Source organism: Pseudonaja textilis, chromosome 2 (assembly GCF_049901715.1).
Source record: "Pseudonaja textilis isolate UNSWEBS1 chromosome 2, rPseTex1.2, whole genome shotgun sequence".
Taxonomy (NCBI): Eukaryota; Metazoa; Chordata; class Lepidosauria; order Squamata; family Elapidae; genus Pseudonaja; species Pseudonaja textilis.
Window position 1 is genome coordinate 146,224,056 of NC_141991.1, and position 15,322 is coordinate 146,239,377.

Sequence of the window (15,322 nt, forward strand, 5' to 3'; positions counted from 1 at the left end):
TGGTTGGAAAGATAGTGTGTGCGTCACAGTAAATGACAGCGAAGTTACATATATGGATATGTTTGTATCTGTGTGAAAAGGAAAAGTGAAGGGGAAAGAGGGATTTAGGATCCACCTTTGTCACCTTGAAACATGTCCATTGTCAGACTCTACCTTAAATTTTAAACATGAATTTACACCCATTTATTACATGTCTTCCCACACTCCCTGCAAAAAAGAGAAAGAAACAGAAAAGAAAGAAAGAAAAAGAAAGAAAGAAAAGTTTATGCATTCAGGATATTGATATATTCAGCACATAAAACTATCCTGGCACTTTTAGACTGGAAGGATGTGTTATGTGTACATGTACACTGCCCTCCCACCCCCCACCCCCGCCCAATAGAGTAGAAGTTCTATGCGTAGGAAAATTTTGTTGATGTTTCACATGAAAAAACTTCCAATGTGAGTATGTAGATATTACTTGCAATGGGACATTACGTAGTTCATAGAAAAGCTTGTTCATATGTATTCTACTGAATTTATAAATTGGATGTATTATATCAAGGAATCCCAACTTACTATTTTTAAGAGTAGTCAGGTGTGTCACAAAGGAAGAAATAGCTGGGAAGGGGGAAAGTCTTTTCTTAGAGAAAAGTGAGGAATTATTATTATTGTTGTTTACATATTATTGTTAATCCAAGATCATAGAAGTTCTCAAAAAAGGAAAGCTTATATGATGCATTCTGCTCCAAATATAATAAGTATTTGAGGAGTATTACATTCTCCTCATTCCATATAAATTATAATTCATGACTACCAATAGTATTTGGACAGTATCACAAAATCAGCTTGGCCCAAAGGGAGCCTAGTCGAAAGTGGAATGAACGTTCCCGCTGTAAGATACGGCCTGAATCTATCCACGGTACAAACATAGATTATAGCTTTTTTTTATTCCACTGTGCCCCCATGTTGCTCATTCTGTTCCCAGTAGGATTAAGGTATTTTTTTCTTATAGTTATTCTGACACAGATAGCTTCAAGGTGTCTAAAATTTATTAAGCTTTCTCACCCCTTACCTTGGAGGAAAGTGAGGTAATGGCAGAAACTGGGAATAGAGATAAGATAGGGATTAACAAAGGGCTCAGCAAACATCATGCCGGTATTGTTATCTGATGACTGGCAGGTGGCTGAATAGCACATCAGGAATGGGGGAAGTCCCATGAACTTACCAGGATGGGTTTTGCCAAATCACTCTTTGAACTTTTCTATCCCACTTTTGCAATAGGAAACATGTCACTTATAACTGGCACGGACTAAATCTTCTTTATGAGGTCGCATGATGATTAAATCAGACGTAATAGACCCAGATAAATCAGTCAGCTTGGAGCTATAAGATCGGTACAAACCAGTTTTGAATTCTTGATCTCCTGCTGGTGCAAATGATATGAGCAGGCAGAAGCAGGAGACTTTCCAATTGGATACCAGTAGGTTTTGATGCAAGGCATTTTGAACTACAGGAACCTCCCTGCTCCCCTCTCCTTTGGCTAGTCCGCCTTGTAGAAGCTGCCCTTGTTTTGACTCCTTTGACTCAGATGGGTGTGGCACTGTGGCTGCAACTTACATCTCAAGGGGATGAAGTTGACTTAGTAGGCTGAGATGAAGTGGGGGGTCTGCGCTGAATGGAAGGGTTAAGCATGCCTGAAACCTCTACATTCCATCCGGGAAGCCCTGGTTCTTACTCCTGAGGGGGGAGATTGGGAGGAGAGCCAGATTCCTGGGTTCTGTCGTGAAAGATGGGGTTCCCCCCAGCACCCTTCATCAGTGTAAGTTGACTAAGAGCGGTTGTTGGGGGAAGGGTTGGAAGACATGATGCTTGGGTGGCAGTCATTTCATTTTAACCATTCAAGAGCAATTTCGATACATCACATGCTATCGGTCATTTCTCATCATGCTCCTGGCCAGGGAACTTCCTTGATCCAAGAGCATCAACTCTTAAGGCAGGAACATTTTTTTTTTTACATGCTAAAAGAAAAAAAAAGAGTTGCAACAAGGCACATGTCCCACCCGCTCTTTGAGGCAGTGGGAGGAAGTGGGAAGGGATGGGGAGGGGGGGGAAGGCTGCAACCAGAAAGCATGTAATTAGAACATAGAAGCCAGACATGGGTGTCTTGGGAATCATGCCGCTCACATGGACCACTGGTGACCACTCATACCTGTGTACAAATGCTATACGTACCCGAGGAGGAGCAGCTTCAGATGAGTTCTGGGTCCCACACTTCCCCCAGGGACCTTAACTTGTTATCGGGTTATGATTGCATTGACACTGACCACAAGTTTATGAGTGCAACTTGTATGTGCCTGATAATCCTTGCTTTAGTTTTTGTTTAAAAGGAACATATAATGCAGATCTTTATAAGCCCAAGTAAGTCAAATTGATTATTAATTAATCATTAATTCAAATGATTTTTGGGGTACTTCCAAACTGCAGGATTCTAAACTTATTCTTTTTTTCTGCTCTAAATCATATGCTGAAGTGGCAATTGATTTTTCACCCTCAGGCTGTTACAATACTTGTGTGTGAACCTGCACATGAGCAAGGGATGAAGTACCAGAATAAAGATTCAGCAGGTTGTTATGCATGAGGCCCCAGCTCCAGTACCAGCATGGACATTTGGATCAAGCTCCCCCCCAAAAAAAACACCACACAAATACAATATGCCATAGCCAGAATTATATTTTTGTGGCCCTTTGGATAGTGCATGTTATGTAGCTCTTACCATTATCATCTTTCTCTATGGAAGTGCCATGGTGGGGCTTAATAACCGTGTGGTCAGAATTGAGTCAATTTGTTTCCATACTCATACTGGATGTCCTTGGACAAGACATCCTGTTTCAGCTTCTTTTCTTCATTTATGTTATGAGAACTAACATGACCCATTACTGAAGAAATTACTACCACTAACTCCACTACAATTTCCTTATTGGTACTGGTATTACGATGACTGTAGCAGTACTGTTACAATTGCTGTTACAGATTTGCTTTTTCTTGGACAATTTTTAAGTAGCCCAACAACAACCACCAAAAAAACCAACAGAAAACAAAACAAAACAAAAAAAACCAATCACCATCCCATTTCTGCTTCTATAAGCTGCCCCTGTTCATGCATTCAAGCAAGGCATTCATTAGTTTATTCTCTTGAAACAAGGCAGTGTGGAAATGCCTGGCATTTAAGGTCTCTCTCTCTCTCTCCACCAGGCATGAGCATATCAGGGTGAAACCACCATGTCCTGGGAAGGGGTAGGAGATAACCAATGAAAGGTTTGTCTTCAAGTCACCGCTAAAGCAAAGGAAGGATTGGGTAAGGGGGTGGGGAGGGAAGCACTAGTTGGAGTCAGAGGTGAGGAGGCTCCTCCTCACTGTCTCATACCTGGGTCTGGATGCGGTTGAGGCCACGGAACCACAAGATCTGGCCACGGCGCAGCTCCCGCTCAGCGTGGTCAATTTCCTCCTCATCCTCAGCCATTTCCTCATCTGTGATCTCATCCTTACCAGGGCCATGTCCTGCTTCCTTTAGGCATTTAAGATGGCTGGTAGGGATGGTGGCAATGACCTGCAACAGGGTGTAAATACCTAGGCTACTTTTCAGTCTTTTCTCTGTCGAAGGTAGCTATTGCTCAGTTTCAAATATTTTTCAGGTAAAATAAATAGCGATAGTGATAGAACATGGGGCAACCATAGATTGCTTAATGAAAACAACAGCTCAGTAGGCCACGGATGTGGAAAAGACATATTCCAGGCTAGGGGAGTTTAGGAAGTACTCTAGATTATACTGCATTGCAAAAATATATAGTTGTAATATAAAAGTAATATAATAATTTTATGTAAATCTATAGGGCAACGGGTGAAAAAGAGCAGTGACAGTTTTATAGGTATGGAGCACCTTATCTATGGGCAAATTTGAAATGAAGAACATTCACTTGAAAAAAAAAGAAGGAAGATGGGATAGATAAATACGGGAAGAAAGAGAGAGGTATAGAATTCTATAAACGGTGCAGCAAAAATGACTAAGAGAAGCTTTTCTTCTCTCCTGTTTCATATTTTTGGGGGCCATAAATCTGAACATAAGACCTGGAAGGAAATATCCATACAGATGGAGGAGTAAGATAGAGCACATACTGGTGCAAATGAAAATGATTTCCTTACCTGTCCCCAGACGAGTTCCCCGAAGCCCACAAAAAGACACCACAGCCATTGCTCTGCATTCAGTGGAGAACAGCTGAATGGTTTCCCCCCAAACTGCACAATGATGATCTGTGGGGTGGGAGTGGGGGAAAAAGAGGGATGGTAAGTGGATAGCCAACTTTTTAGTACCAGAAGTGGCTTGCCTGAAGAGGACAGAAGGAAAATCTGAGTCAGATGCAGGACAAAGAAGAGATAGGAACAGATCCAGGATCTGAAGAACAAGACCCTCAGGTAAATGTAAGAAAAGGGTTTGAAAACAAAGGACCAAAGGGCCAAAATATTGTATGTTGCAGGGCAAGAAGCACTAGAGGTCTAAGGTAAAAGCTCAAAGCAAATAAAATATCTGAGACTAACTGTCCAAATACAAACAATCCATGCATCTGTGCATCCATGCATCCATCCATGTATCCATCCATTCACCAGCCTCACTAAGTGAACTAGCCAGGGGTCTCCAACCTTAGCAACTTTAAGACTTGTGGACTTCAACTCCCAGAATTCCTCAGCCAGCAAAGCTGAGGCCCTGGATTAGACCATGAAATCAACACTACTAGAAGGCTAAAGTTACTTGAATAGAGATTGGCTATAATAACAGATTCTTGCTAGCCTGGTTGTGCTGTCCCTCCTCCCACTTCCTATATTTCCTGTGAGTCACGAAAGCATACTAACTGATCCACTTCCCAGTGTTATCTTAAAAATGGGCTTAAAAATGTCTCAATGTCTTATTCGTTGAGGTAAACCATTTGTGCAGTATTTTCATGATGGTAATATTTATTCTCTGTGCTATCCATCTGTGTATACACAATTTGTATTTTAATGTATTTGTCCTCTGTCAACCTTGCTTCTCCCTGTCTTCCAAGTCTTTCCTTCCAGTTGCAGTCCTCACCATCAGGATGCATACTTAGGGCAGTTATACAGTATGTTTGCCTTGTCTACCTGTGAAGTGTCAGGGACCTTTAATAATTACTCACAAAAGCATGCATGAACATTTACATTTCATACAGACATAGATACAGGCACACCACACACAAAACACACATGCACACACAGAGCCACTGAACTATTCATTTATAGTTATACATCAGCTTTCCTAACTAGCTATCCTTAAATGTGTTGGGATTACCTGGGATGGGAGCATTGACCATACTGGCTAAGAATCTGAAAGCTGCATGTCAACACATCTAGAGGGCACCAGGTTATGGTGGCACAGTGGTCAGAATGCAGTACTGTACTACAGGGCTAACTCATTGCTCACTCCAGGAGTTCGATCCTGAGTACCTCAAGGTTGATTCAGCCTTCCATCCTTCCAAGGTGGGTAAAATGAGGACCCAGATTGTTGGGGGCAATAAATATGCTGACTCTGTAAACCATTTTGAGAGGACTGTAAAGCACTATGAAGTGGTATATAAGTCTAAGTGTTATTGCTAATGTTATTGTGGAAGTCCACGGAAAGAGGAAGTACATGCCTCTTTTCCATCTTTTTTTCTAACTCCACCCAGCTTTTCACAACTGTTTGCTGCAAGCTTATACCTGTATGCCAAAAGTGCCCAAAACAATGCTGCAGAAGATGGGGTTGCCAAAAATCCCATCAAAGACATTGCGCTCTCCATGGATTTTGCGGGCATTGATCTCGTTGAACAGCTGCATCATGACAAAGGTGTTAAAGATGATGGTGTAATGCTCCGAGGGTGGAGAATGCAGGGGAGCGTTGCGGCCACAGTCGATGTCAAATATAACCTCTCCTGTGGGGTAAGGAAAGGGAATAAAGCATTGCATCATGGACCGAGAATGCAAGTTCCAACCAGCCAAATCCATCCCTCCACCAAAGTTTGGTGTTGTACCGAATGGACAAGTAAGCTCCCATCCCAGATTCACTCTTGCTGCTTACCTATCAGCCCCTCATGACAGATGACAAGCTGCCAGCCCAGACATTCAAATCAACATGTTGGGATTGGAATCCTAGATCTTCTTGAGAGATGCAAGACTTCTTGTTAGGAGGGACCTTACTTTAGCATGTAAAAAAAGGGCTTCTCCCTCAATCCCTCCCTGTCCAGGGGGAAGAGCTTTGCTTCTCTTGGAAGTGGCAGGCAGTACTCCAAGAGAAAAGGAATACATGGGTGGGAGAGAAGGAACTAAGATTCTCCTCCAGCTCTGATTAGAGTGGGATTTCCAGTTAACAGTTGAATCTAAAGGAATTTGATTCAAGCCCTGGCTATTCTTTAGAGAAATAGCTAAGAATTCTGCTAGGCTTAGCTTTAGTCAATGTTCATCATCTCTGGTATCTGTTGCTTCTGTACAATCTCAGTCGCTTGGGGCTTTGGAACTTGGAACTTCTTTACATCAACTTTGTAATTTGGAACATCTTTACTGCCTCCTAGTTTAAGGGAGCAGCCTCTTCATCAGAACTTTCCAGTAGCTCTTTCAAAATGCTGGCTGTGGTTTTAGCAATTCTGTTTTCATCCCCTCCGCCACTAATCGTGTTACAAGTGACTACTTAAAAGTTGAAAAGAAATTTTTTATTCCTTTCTTTCTTTTTCCTAACTAAAGTTTGATTCTATTTATATCTTGTGAAGTTGATCTTTTCCCCCCATTGGAATGCCCTAATGCTACAAGGACAAACAGATGGCACTATGGAATTATTTTTCTCCCCTTTTTCTCATTTCTTCCCTTTAAATTTGCCACACACACATATAAAAAGTAGCACAGGTTGTCTCACAAGCCAGGGATTAGGGATAAGATACCCCTGGAAGAGAAATGTGACAGTCATAACTACTGAATTGCCTTGATGAGGCAAAGCTAAGCTACATAAATCCAGAAAATATCTGGGACAGTAAGTGGAGATCTCCAACTTTTTCCCTTCTACCTTCTATAGTTCACTTATAAACTCACCCACAAAGAGGAGAGTGAAGATGATAACGAGCTGGTACACAGCATGGCCCAAAATATTCTTCATCATGGTCCGGGATATGAGGGGTTTGTTGCGTCCATAGGGCTTGCGCAGCAGCAGGGCCTCAGTTGGGGGCTCAGTGGCAAGTGCCAAGGAAGCAAATGTATCCATAATGAGGTTCACCCACAGCATCTGTACTGCCTTGAGAGGAGAATCCTTTGGGAGAAATTGAGAAGGAAAATTGTAACATCTCCAGGAAGTGAAGGAAGCATATACCCATCCACCTCTAGGCATACTAAGCATACTCTATCCACTTTAAGACGTGATACCAATGGACTTGCTTAGAAATGAGAAAACTTTTTTGGTAAACCAGTCAGTACTAGTCAAAGCTTCTGGTACTTAGGGTGTATTAGGTGAACTGCATCAATATATTGATCTATGTATCATCACGAGGGGCATTTCCTGGCAGAAGAGCTCAAGAGAGATTGAAGCCTTGTGGGAGAGCAGCCATGCTACTCTATGGTAATCGAAATTCAGAAGGTATCTGGTAGCAACTTTGTTAGGCAAAAAAAACTGCTGCTACTTTTGAATTTTAGCTTGGGCCTGCGCATCAACTAAGAGCTGAGCTTATGAATAGCTGCCTCGAAATCAAAAGGAGGAGGAAATGGAGAAGTAATCCATCAAGAATGAAAGGACAAAACAAGACAAGTCTTGCTTTTCCGAATTTACCTGTTGATGGACAGCTCCAAAGACTCAATTTTTATTCTGTTATTTTAAACTGGATTGAATTGGAAAGTCCTTTAAATAGAAGATGACAGTGAACGGAGTGCTCTATTGTACAGTTTGGGAGTAATTTGCAAGGTACAATTGACAGATAGGGAGAAAGATAACTCTTTCACCTGAGTTATCTCCTGCCTGTTATTTCCCTCTGGAAATCTCTGCAGTATCGTTAAAATTAACAAGGAGTTGGGAACCAAGTGTCTGCCTTGAACTGAGTCACTCTGATTCTACTCTGGAGATCTGTGAGATATACTGATACCAAACTATAAATCATTGGGCTAGATTAGAAGTTCTACATCAGAACGATGACCTGATGTACAGACTTCAAATGCTTATTGATTCAACCTGCTTTTCACAGTCTCATTAGAGTCCAATATGCAATAATCTGGATTAAAATAGTGATTCAGTACAACAATAATGCAAATGAGAACATCTTTACTTCAATGTTTGCAGCATGTTTCTGTCACTGAGGTAATAAGCAGATTCTTTCCCTTTTTATGGAAGAAAAGGAACGATTGGGTGCAGTGCCTATCCTTGTTAGCACAATCCTTGTGCTCCTTTCCTTGAGTGGCAGAGCAGAAGGACTAAGGATGCTTGGCGGGAGGGGCAGGGGGAAGAAGATAACTACTTAGATATGTCTATGAAGACTCAGTCGTTCAGCCCAAAGGTATTTAAAAAGTTGCATCATGGCGACTGAACCAAAATTTGTTAATCTGAGACAGTTCACTTCCCATCTAGGAAGCTTCATCAGTCAAACTAAAAACAAATAGTCAGGCAGAGAGGTTTCAAATTATTATTATTATTATTATTATTATTATTATTATTATTATTAATCTGGTGGGAAGCGAAACGTCTCAGATTAACAAATTTTGGTCCAGTTGCCATGATTCAACCTTTTAGATGACTATTTAGAGCATGGGTCTCCAAACTTGGCAACTGGCTGGAGAATTCTGGGAGTTGAAGTCCACAAGTCTTAAAAGTTGCCAAGTTTGGAGACCTCTGACTTAGAGTGTGGCAGATGATCGGGAAGAGCAACCAACACACCCACTATTAATATTGGGGACCGCTGGGGCTTGCTCTTCTAATTTTAATTTAGTATAATTTTTCATCATTTTAAAAAAATGCTTTATAGTCAGATGAATATTATATATTTACAGATGTTCATCTAATTATTTTTACACACACACACAAACATACACTTGTCTTTTCTGAAATGAAAAGGCAATAAAAGTTCAGAGACTAAAATTATGAGAGGTACTACTAACTGGGAGATAAGTGGGTAATGCAGGATGTCTTCAGAGGACACATATATGTGTTTGTGTGTGTGTGTGTGTAGATATATATATACACACACACACAAAATATACAGTGTATGTGTGTATGTGGGGTTTTTGTACAACTACGAAGGCAACAGATAGTTATAGGAATAAATTGTGCATGTGTGTGTAAGGGTGGGTGTCTATGTGATTGTGTGACTGTCACGCTTGCTCTTGAATCCTCCCATCACCCTAGTTCATTGCTATAAGAGAAATTGCTAAATTGAGGTAGAATTTAGGGTAAGCTTCATTTTCAGTAAGACAGATGGTATCTTTCAAAAGTCATTTTCCATTCTGTTTAAGACATGTCAAAACGTTAAGAACTCTCTGAGCTCAGTGCCTTCCAGATGTGTTAGAACTGCGTACTGGCTGGTGTCAAGCTCCTGGCTTCTGATTAAACCCAAATTAATTTCCTTCCCAAGCACAATTCTCTCAGTCTCTTTGGCAAGATGGGCTCAGATGAAAGGGACAGGGTTGGAAATAATCCAGTAACTCAACTATATCCCAACATTCAAATGCTTTATATCCCAACAGATATTATGGAAAGAGACAGTTTGATGTGGTGGTTAACACACCAGGCTAGACCATAAATTCTAAACCTGCCTTAGGTACAAAACTGGCTGGCTGATCTTAGGCCAGTCACTCACTCTTGTCTCTTAAGAAGGTGACAAGGGCAAGCTACTTGTGAAAATCTTACCAAGAAAACTGCAGGAACTTATTCAGGTAGTCACCAGGCGACAACACTGATTTGAAGGCGCACATGTGCGTGTGCGCACGCACACACACACACAATATTACAGAGGTGTCCATGTTTCAGTTTTGACTGTATATCCATGAACCAACAAACAACCAGATCTTTTCATTGGTAAGGAAGGAATTGCCGCAGATGTCTCTTTCTAAAGCTTTCTTCTGAATCTTTATGTCAGGGGACAGAATTTTGGGATTTGTCACACACCTGGACAGATACTCAATTGGAGAAAGCTATGACCAGTGCAGGAAATTTAGGAATCAAGTATCTGAAAACATTTCTGCTTTGCTACCTGTATAGTCATGATAATGTTGGATGATCTCGTCCAGCTGCCCTCACTATCTGTTTGTTTAAATATACACATACACGCCATCTGTTTGTGTTTAAATACACAAACACAAAATAAAATAGCCTTATAATACAGTGGAGTGTGTGTGTGTGTGTGTGTGTGTGTGTGTGTGTGTGTGTGTGTGTATGGCATTCGGCTTTGTTTGGGTATTTTCCCACGTCATTGTAGTAGTGCTTTTAAAGTTGTAGTAACGTTTCGGCAGAATCTCATCTGCCATCATCAGGCTTCTGTATTGTGTATTGATTCGGTATTGATGATGGCAGATGAGATTCTGCCGAAACGTTACTACAACTTTAAAAGCACTACTACAATGACGTGGGAAAATACCCAAACAAAGCTGAATACCATACATGTAAGTACCCGCGAAAACTTAAGAAAATACACACACACATACATACACACACACACACACATATACACACACAATAAAATAGCCTTATTTAATTACATTATTTAGAATTCTGGGTAATAGGCAATCATTATGTCTGTGTTTAAACCAGGTGAAATTTAAAAAATCATCTTCTATTTTATTGTAATACCATAGTACCATATTTTTAAGTTGGATTTTCCACTAGAGTAATTTTCTAACATCTCTGCCATCATATAGAGTTATTCAGAGCCTTTCCTGATTTCCAGGATCTTGCTATTATCTGTCTCACTGCAACCAAGAAGAAAACTATTAATTTTTTACCTTTCAAAATGTGGCTTGGATTACTGAAAAAAAACAAAAAAACAACAAAACCCCCCAACATTCTTATAAGTTCAATTTATAGGATATAATATATAGGTAGTCGTTGACTTACGACCACAATTGAGCCCAAAATTTCTGTTGCTAAGTAAGACATGGGTTAAGTGAGTTTTGCCCCATTTTACGACCTTTCTTGCCGCAATTGTTAAGTGAATTACTGCAATTATTCAGTTAGTAACACAGTTGTTAAACAAATCTGGCTTCCCCAATGACTTTGCTCGTCAGAAAGCCATAAAAGGTGATCACACATGACCCATGGACACTGAAACGGTCCTAAAGGTGAGTCAGATGGCAAGGACCTGAATTTTGATCATGTGACCATGCGGATGCTGCAAGGGTCATGCGCGTGAAAAACTTTTTTTCAGTGCCGTAGTTACTTTGTCACTGAACAAATTGTTGTAAGTCGAGGACTATCAATATCCTATTTCTTTACATTTTTTACAACATATTTTGCCCTTATCATCTGGGATCACATAGATGGCAACCTGAAAGAGACCGTGTTGAGTTTTTAATTTTCCCAGGCTTTCTTTTCAGTTTTATGTACATGTTGTCATGGTTTATTAGCATTTTAAGTAGGTTTTGTAAATTGCCCTGGAAGTTTTATTGAAGGGTGGTATGGAAAGAAAGAAAGTAGAATAAATAAAAAATAAATAGAGTCAAGCTTCATCACAGGTCTAATGAAAGCAGGGAAAGTCCTTTTTTTAACCCTTTGCATCTGTGCTTTAAAATTTACAGGGACTCTATACTGTTCTGTAGTCCTCAATCCAGTATATAATCTTTAAATGGACTGACCCAATAACAGAAGTTGAGAGTAATTGTAGCTGAAGCATGTTTGACTGCAGGTGTAACCTAAATTTAAAGAAAGAAACCCATCTAAAAAAGAATGAGAAGTAGCTGGTTTTTATGTGCTTGCATGCATATTTGTTAGCTAGAAATGCTTTATTTATAAATATTTGCAGAAAATAGCAGATTGTGTGGGAGCAACCCTCTCCTCCACCTAATAATGCCATGTATCTATCCCCAATTGGGTGGCTTGAACCAACACCTGATCAAATCTTGGGACGATTTTAAGCTGATTTATCTTACTTCGTTGTCCATTGATTCTGTTTGTCAGGCCCTATAGGGCCCTCGACCTCAGGGAATTTTACCATAGAGCAGTGTTTCTCAACCTTAACAATGTTAAGATGGCGGGTTTCAACTCCCAGAATTCCCCCAGCAAGCTTATGAGAATGTATATCACAAAAGACCTATGCATTTCCTTTATTAGAGTGGCCGTATAAGTCCCTCGCCCTCAGCCAAATATGAGAATGTAGTTTCACTGTGTAAATGAAGACTCAGTCATTCAGGCCAAAAGCACCTAAAAAGGTTAAATCACAGGAACTGGACCAAAGTTTATTAAACTGAGACTTTCATTATTCATCCAAGTAACTTATTCAGTCAAAATAGAAAAGAAAAAAAATTAGGTTAGGCAGAGAGTCAGAGAGTTGTTGGAACTAACTCTTGCCATAACAACTGCAAGGATTTCTCCCCGAAAATGTGTTGTGTTCAATGTATTGGAACACTCCAAAATGATGCTGCACAGAAGAATACTAAAACCTGTTCTTTATCATCCCAGAGGGGAGATTAATGGAATTTAACTTACACAAAGGCAAATTCCAGCTGAAGAATTGGAAACACTTCTTAGCAGTAAGAGAAGTTTAATGGTGAAACTAATTACTCAGGGACGTAATGGGACCGGCACTGAACAACTCTCTGTTGGGAATCTTTGTGTTCTTGCATGGATCACAGATCTGGATTTGTTGGCTTAGTGGCTCCTTCTAAATGTATGGTTCTAAATATGTTATCATGATTTGATGAGGGATTATCTCTCCTTCTCTTAATCTCTCTCAACGTTGGAATATTCATTTTCTATACAGTCATCTAAGACACACACTCACATACTTTTCCACCCGGGATGTGAGAAACAGCTGGAACAGATCATTCCATTGTATCCCCATTGTGTATTTTCCCAATTTCTAGACCGTCCAGGCCTCCATCTTCCATTTACTGCTCCACCTTGCAATGCAGCCCACCTGGGTGATGCAGGCCCCAGTGAAGGCTACGATGACGGCCACCACATTGACGGTCAGCTGGAACTGCAGGAATTTGGAGATGCTGTCGTAAACATTGCGACCCCACATCACCGCCTTGACGATGCTGGAGAAATTGTCATCAGTCAGGATGATGTCAGAGGCCTCTTTTGCCACATCGGTACCTGCTATGCCCTGGGGATGACACGAAAGTAGATGGTTGGTACGTTCCTCTTTTTGTGATGGGCAAACCCCCCCCCCCGACTCTCTCTCTTTTCTCTATCATGATCCCAACAGTTGTGTGTTCTCACAGTATTTTAATTGATCTAATTCATCCATTGCTAACCCAATGCCAATTAAAACACATATGTTTATTTAGGTTTATTTATGGATTTGTTGTATAGTTGTAGACTGGAAATCTACATTATAACAGAACAATATTCCTGAAAGCAATACAGCCAGGAGAGAAATCATAACAGAATCAAGCTAGCATGTTTATCAAGGTCTATTATTTTCTTGACAGAGCTCAAACCCAGTGCCTCCTAATAGTAATGGGCAATGTTCCTGGAGATTTCACTAGACTGATTGTTTAATTAAAACACTTGCAATCTCTGATTAGGACCAGCCCAAGAATTGACTGAATCGGGGAAGAAATTAAGTCTGCACACCAGGTCAGGTATAAAGGACAAATCAATAAAACTTGTTCAAGTACCTTAAACCTCCATCACTCAACACATGGGCAGGCATTCCTAATAAGTGATCTTGCCAATGTGAACTCCCTTTTATGAGGAGCAGGGACAGGAGAATCACAGTTGTTTAGAGGCCAAAGTCTCTAGAGTTGTGGTAGAAGAAAAAGCCCATTGGCATTTTAGAAAATTTCTAGTCACTAAAGAAATCAGGACCAAATTATATAGCACAAAAAGTATGCAAGTTTTTGAATTTCCCAAAACATTTTTATTGGGCTAAGAGATATGAGAAGAAAGAGGTAGAGAAGAAGGAACTTCTTGGCAGCTACACAAATTCTCCTTCATCATTCATCTTGTGATCTCTTCAGGGCTTAATTTCCTGGAGCCTATTTGTCAAGTGAAAAGGTACAATTGTTCAGTGGGCTGGAAAATAAAGTGTTGTATCAAACTATTTCACCTCCCCAAAGAACAGTCACACAGGAAACTTCATAATATATACTTTAATATATGGCCTTAGGCATGAAAGCCGGCTAGGTGACTTTGGGCTAGTCATATTCCCTCAGCCCAAATCCACCATAGGGTTGTCATGGTGGGGAAAATAGGAGGAGGAAGGAGTTTTATGTATATTTGCCACCTTGAGGTAATAAAGGTGGGATTAAAAAAACTAATAAAAATTTAAGTTATTCCTGGCATTTTTACCAGGAATTCTTTTTCATGTACAAAATATATCTGAATCCTATTTGAAGAGATTCTTCTAAGCTCAGGAAAATAAACTAGGCTACAGGTATTGCTGGCCTTTGTCACAATATTTTCCACTGATAACTTCAATGTACATTAAAAAAAAATCCCAATAAAAATAAATGTCTGCTAAAATTCCAATCTTGACCCCTTCTGAGATACCATCATCACTCCACTTTCATAAAAGGGGAAGAAACAGTGTCATTATTGTTGTTTTGGCATTTCAGGCAGTGATCAGGTGTTCAGAAGATTTCTATGTCTTTAGTTCTTGTCTAGGAGTGAGTTATAAATATATAATAACAAAAAATAAATAAATCCTGGAATAATTTAATGCCTCCCAATTCCTATTTCTCATGTTTCTTAGCCAGCAGGCTTTTTGGAATCTTAAAACAAACAAACAAAAATGTTTGTACCTTTTTTTAATTTAGAGATTTCAGTCAGGATTGCTAGAACTTACATGATGGTGTCACAGCATCAATGTATGGTCAATCAGGCCACGATATCATAAAGACAAATCAGAGTGAGGAATCAAGGTGACTGAGGCAACTGTTTTCAACCCAGCCCTTACTGAAGCTACCCCAAAGCATTGTTAACATAGACTGCTAGCATGCAATATACAGTATGTACAAAGTTGTGGCTCAGCCAGCCTTACTTTATTAGGCTACTTTAAAGGCTACTTTAACAGAATCTTGTAAATATTAATTCTCCCGCCATCTCCTTTATAGGCTGAGAAGCTAGGGAGGGTCTTTTCTGAGCCTCTTGCCCCTCCCAGTACCCAACTAT

The 15,322-nt window shown here is 40.2% G+C and overlaps 1 protein-coding gene across 9 annotated transcripts in view; it reads right to left on the bottom strand.

Moving 5' to 3' along the window:
• ATP2B3 (ATPase plasma membrane Ca2+ transporting 3) overlaps positions 1 to 15,322 on the bottom strand; it is a 135,131-nt gene that overhangs the window by 16,770 nt on the left and 103,039 nt on the right. For all 9 annotated transcript variants that reach the window (XM_087925775.1, XM_087925780.1, XM_087925778.1 and 6 more), the window contains 5 exons: positions 13,119 to 13,310; positions 7,108 to 7,321; positions 5,749 to 5,960; positions 4,183 to 4,290; positions 3,407 to 3,589 (listed from right to left, as the gene is read on the bottom strand). In XM_087925775.1, the coding sequence (XP_087781901.1) occupies positions 3,407 to 3,589; positions 4,183 to 4,290; positions 5,749 to 5,960; positions 7,108 to 7,321; positions 13,119 to 13,310 (909 nt within the window). The remainder of the gene's footprint in view (positions 1 to 3,406; positions 3,590 to 4,182; positions 4,291 to 5,748; positions 5,961 to 7,107; positions 7,322 to 13,118; positions 13,311 to 15,322) is intronic.